A 5000-nucleotide genomic window follows, 5' to 3' on the forward strand; every position below is an offset into this window, starting at 1 on the left:
ATAAATTAGATTTAAATCAACTTGATCACATTGAAACTTCTTAAATTCTAATTACTAAAGTTCATAGACAAAGTTTCTAAGTATTTGCACGCCATACGCAGCGCGAAGTTCAACAAACAGCTCTACTTGTCTGCTGCTGGCTTGGCTGATTCAAGCAGCACTATCTTGTCCACTGGACGCTCGAGAGCGGACTTCATGGTCTTCACATTCACTCTACGGACGTGGCCATCGCCATTGTTCAGGTAAACTTCTTGGACGCGCCCAAGTGGCCAGGAACCCCGTGGGGATTTCTCGTCGACTACGAGCGCGATGTCACCAACTGCGAAGTTCCTCATAGGGGCATTCCACTTCTGTCTTTGCTGCAAGGAGGGTAGATACTCGCGGAGCCAACGGCGCCAAAACACGTGCGCTAGGTATTGCACCTGCCGCCATCTGTTGGAGTACTGGTCTTCTTTCACAAGGGCAGCGGGAGGTAATACAGGCCCCGACCTGAGCAGGAGGAGATGGTTTGGTGTTAGTGCTTCACAATCCTTTGGATCGTCGGAAATCTTCGTTATAGGCCTGCCATTGACAAAAGCTTCTACTTCGCACATGAGGGTGAGTAGTCCTTCGTCATCAAGTGTTTGCTCCTTCAGAAGCGCTGCAAGGACTTTCCTGACGGTTCTTATACAGCGTTCTCACACTCCACCATGATGAGAGCCAGCGGGTGGATTGAATGTCCATTTCGTTGACTCCTGAAGCAGAAACCCTTGAATTTGTTGGTGGTCATCATATCATATCATATATCTTTATTTACCCTCGGATTTTTAGAGTAGCTTGGTGAAGCTAATTTCTCCGAGCATTTACCCTCCCAACCATGATACATCACAGAAGACAGACCACAACACCGGGAACTACGTGCCCTACTCTTTGCGACAAGTGTGTGGGTTCTTTTACGTCCCACAGGATTATGAACATTGAAGGGTTGCGCCCACGCCGCCCAGTTGCTGCCGTTATCGGAGCGGATTTCTTTAGGTCGACCCATCCTCGAGATAAATCTTCTCATTGCATTTACGAAGGAGTCTGTGTCGAGACTGTGGGCTACTTCTATATGTATGGCACGACATGAAAGGCATGTAAACAGGACGCCATAGCGTTTCACGGTTCTTCTGCCACGGCCAATAGTGATTGGGCCAAAGCAGTCCACACCCACGTTGGTAAAGGGGGGTAGATTTGGTGTAACTCGGTCCTTGGGTAGGTCTGCCATTTTCTGGGTCCCAACAGGCGCTTGCCGTCTTCGGCAGCTGAAGCAAGAATCAAGGACAAGACGAATACTGCTTCTTGCCTTGATTATCCAGAATCGTTGTCTTTGCTGCGATAAAACGTACTCGAGACCAGAGTGACCACACTTTTCGTGATATTCCTGGATGAGCAGCTCGGTCACGTGGTGTCGTTTGGGTAGGATGATTGGGTACTTCGCATCTGAATCGATAGGGGCGTGTCTTAATCGGCCTCCGACGCGGAGCAAGCCATCTATCATCTTAGCATCCAGCTTGACAATAGTGCTTGATTTCTTGATCAGACTTGGGTTCAAAACTTCTTCAGGGAAACTTTCCCTTTGCACATTTTTGAGGATCTCCTTTTCTGCTAGGTCCATTTCTTCAACACTTAAAGGGACGAGTTTGTTTCCATGCTGAAGGATTGTTGATTGTCCTTCTGCCCGTCTCGCACGCTGTCTCCTAAGTTGTTCTATGTAACGCATCATCCAAGCGACGAACTTCTTTAATCGATACCAGGATGAAATTCGTTCGAAGATTCTGTTCAGGGCATTCGTAGCGATGTCTGCTCTAGTAGCGCAGGTCTTTGCTTCCTTTTTTACTTCTGGATCGTTTTCCTCGACCTTTCTGTCCATTCCGGGTGGTCGTTGAGGCCAGCTTTCCTCGGGTAGCCAAAGAAACTGAGGACCTTTGAGCCAACGGCTTTCTTCTAGGAACGAGTGGACTGATAATCCGCGTGATGCGTCGTCGGCAGGGTTGGACTTGGTGTCGACATATCGCCATTGAACTGGCAAGGAGACATCTCTTATGGTGGCGATTCTATTTGCGACAAAGGTTTGCAACCGTTTGTCTTCGTTCTCAACATAGCGCAATACGCATGTGCTGTCTGACCAGAAAATAGACCTACACGTGGGTTTCTCTTCCAATTCCTCCTGGATCATTTTCTCAAGTCTTGTAGCTACGACAGCCGCAGACAGCTCCATCCTTGGGCTGGTTGTAGGCTTGAGAGGAGCTAATCTTGCCTTTCCAAGTACAAAGGAGCAGTGGATATCGCCTCGGGTGTTGACAATTCTAATGTACGAAACTGCACCGTAACCTTTCTGAGACGCGTCAGAGAAATGATGCAGCTGTCTTGAAACAATTTCTCCAAACTCCGAGGGCTTGAAACACCTGTTACCTGAGAACTGCTCTGGCTTCGGTAACTCGTTTAACCATTTCTGCCAGCGGTGTGTTTCCTTTTCTGGGATTGGGTCATCGCAGCCGAGGTTCTTTCGGCACAGGTCTTGCAGTATCGCCTTTGCCGGTAGGATAAGGGGGGCAGCGAAACCCAGGGGGTCGTAGATCGAGCTCACGGTAGAGAGAACTCCTCTTCTCGTAAGTGGTCTGTCTTTGATGGTAATAGTGAACCCAAACGTATCTGTGGCAACGTTCCACTGGACTCCAAGGGTCTCTCGACATGTTTTGACTTGTCAAAGTCCAGTTTTCTAAGAGAAGGGGCTCTCTCGGATTCAGGGATCGACTCAATCACTGGGGAGGAGTTTGAGATCCACTTTGTGAGATGGAATCCACCTTTCGCAAGACACGTGCTCAGGTGGTCGACGAGTTTAACAGCTAATGACTCGGATTTCACTGCCTTAAGGCAGTCGTCAACGTAGAAATTTCTTCTAATCGTTTGGATAGTTTCTGGGTCGAAGTCACCCTCATTGCCGTCAGCGGTCTTTCGTAAAGCAAAGTTTGCACAGCTTGGGGATGACGTACCGCCGAATAGGTGCACTATCATCTGGAATTCTTCGGCTTGTTTGCTAAGGTCACCGTATGTCCACCACAAGAATCGCAAAGCGTTACGGTCGTCTGGACGAACTTTCACCTGATGAAACATCGCTTCTACGTCGGACATTAGCGCTACAGATTCTTCGCGGAATCGAGTTAGCACTCCCACTGACGTATTGGTCAAGTCCGGCCCTTGTAGGAGCTGGTCATTCAAAGATGTTCCTCTGTATTTTGCGGAGCAGTCAAACACGACTCTCACTTTGTCAGGCTTTTGAGGGTGAAAGACTGGGTGATGGGGCAAATACCAAACTGGTGTGCTGAGCTCCTCAAGCTGTGCATGGTGTACTCCTTTTGCATAGCCTTTACGAAGAAGGTCGTCCATGAATTCTGTGTACTTTCCGTGAAGTAGTGCATCCTTCGTTAATCTGCGTTTCAGTAATTTCAAGCGGTGTTCGGCTAAGGATTTGTTGTTTGGCAGCTCTTGGGGGTGTTGTCGCCATGGTAACGCCATTTCGTAATGTCCTTCCTCTAGTTTGATAGATTCGTTCATATTGTCTAGGGCTCGACGATCTTCTTGAGACATTGAGGGTTTATTGCTGAATGCCGAGTCGTTAAACTCCATATTGCAAAATTTCTCAAACTGCTCGTTCAGTTGTACGTCAGCGTTTATGAAGCTGGCCGAGTGTGGTGCACTACCGGTTCTACCGAGGGGACCGTTTACGATCCAGCCTAGGGCTGTCCTTGTGGCATACGGTTCTCCTCTCTGTCCTCTCCGTATCTCTAATGGTTCTAGTGCTTGAGGAACATCACTTCCAATCAGCAGGCTTACTTCAGCATCGATTTCCGTTATTTCGATATCTCTGAGGTGGGACCATTTCTCTGCATCTTGCTGAGTCGCCATATTTTCTGTTGACACCGGTAGCTTGACCGTAGAGAACACTTTGGGAAGGTCTATGAAATTCTCTTCTTGTAAATCGAAAAGTTCCAAGCTCACGATAGAACTTTCGACTGGTCTGTCTTCTTGAGTCATAGTCGTCAGTGATAGTGTGGTTCTTTTCCCAGCTGCCTTCAGTTGATTCATTAAACGCTCCGAACAGAATGTAGTGTTGGAACCTCCATCTAAGAATGCGTAAGTCTCGATCATTGTTGAGCTGTTCTTGGCTTTCACCTTCACTGGGACTATGGCAAGGCTGGTTACTTGCAGCGGCTGCGATCATCGGCTGCGCGAGTCCTCTCCAGTATTGACATAAACACTTTGAACTACTGTCTCGAGCTGTCGATCTTCGTTATTTCATTTGGGGTTCACGCTCTCAAGAGGGTCGGCCGCATCGTTCCTTTTCTCATTTGTGTTACCTTTCGGATGGAGAAACGTTGAATGCTTGAAATTGCAATCTTTCACTCGGCAGAAAGAGGGCATTTCGCACATTTCTGCAAGATGACCACGAGCAAAGCAGTTGTTACAAAGTCCCTTCTTGTGCACAAATTGAAGCCTCTCTTCCAATGTTTTCTTTCTGAAGTCTGGACACTGAAACAACCTGTGGTTTTGGCTGCACGATGGGCATTTTACGCTGGATGTTCCGGGAGGCGACGGCTGCTTGGATTCAGCATTCGTGCCGAATGAGGCCCCTGGGCCCCTGGGCGTGCCGTTTCCAGATCTGCTCCTGTGTTTGCTGGAGTCGTTTTTGTTGTCGCTCGTAATATTCCCGAAAATGGGGTGGGTTGTAACTCTTTTCTCCACGAATGTGGCGATGTCTTCAACAGTGACGGTCTTCAACAGTGACGTCGCGATTCTGTCGTTGGATGATATCGTCCACAACTTCACGCCACTTCTGTCTTATTCCGTAGGGCAACCTTTCAGTGACTTTCTTCAAGGCGTCAGGGTTCCCAAGTTTGTTCAGATAGCCTATGTCCTTCAGAGTGTTTTTGCAGCTTGTTAACTGGACGGAAAACCTCTGGAGGGCGTTTCCGTCCTCA

At 48.3% G+C, this 5000-nt stretch overlaps 2 protein-coding genes across 3 annotated transcripts in view; one reads left to right on the plus strand and one right to left on the minus strand.

Moving 5' to 3' along the window:
• LOC138003976 (transport and Golgi organization protein 6 homolog) overlaps positions 1 to 5000 on the plus strand; it is a 30692-nt gene that overhangs the window by 17811 nt on the left and 7881 nt on the right. The window lies entirely within an intron of this gene.
• LOC138003977 (uncharacterized) overlaps positions 1 to 5000 on the minus strand; it is an 8948-nt gene that overhangs the window by 1969 nt on the left and 1979 nt on the right. The window contains exon 2 of one of the 2 annotated variants that reach the window (XR_011123712.1): positions 1 to 734. This exon is cut by the window's left edge and continues 1969 nt beyond it. Coding sequence is in view for 1 of the 2 variants with exons in the window: in XM_068850324.1 (XP_068706425.1) it covers positions 2605 to 4170 (1566 nt within the window). In the remaining variant the exon portion in view is untranslated. The other variant, XM_068850324.1, reaches the window with a different exon arrangement.

This window comes from Montipora foliosa, chromosome 5 (genome assembly GCF_036669935.1).
Source record: "Montipora foliosa isolate CH-2021 chromosome 5, ASM3666993v2, whole genome shotgun sequence".
In the NCBI taxonomy this organism is placed as follows: Eukaryota; Metazoa; Cnidaria; class Anthozoa; order Scleractinia; family Acroporidae; genus Montipora; species Montipora foliosa.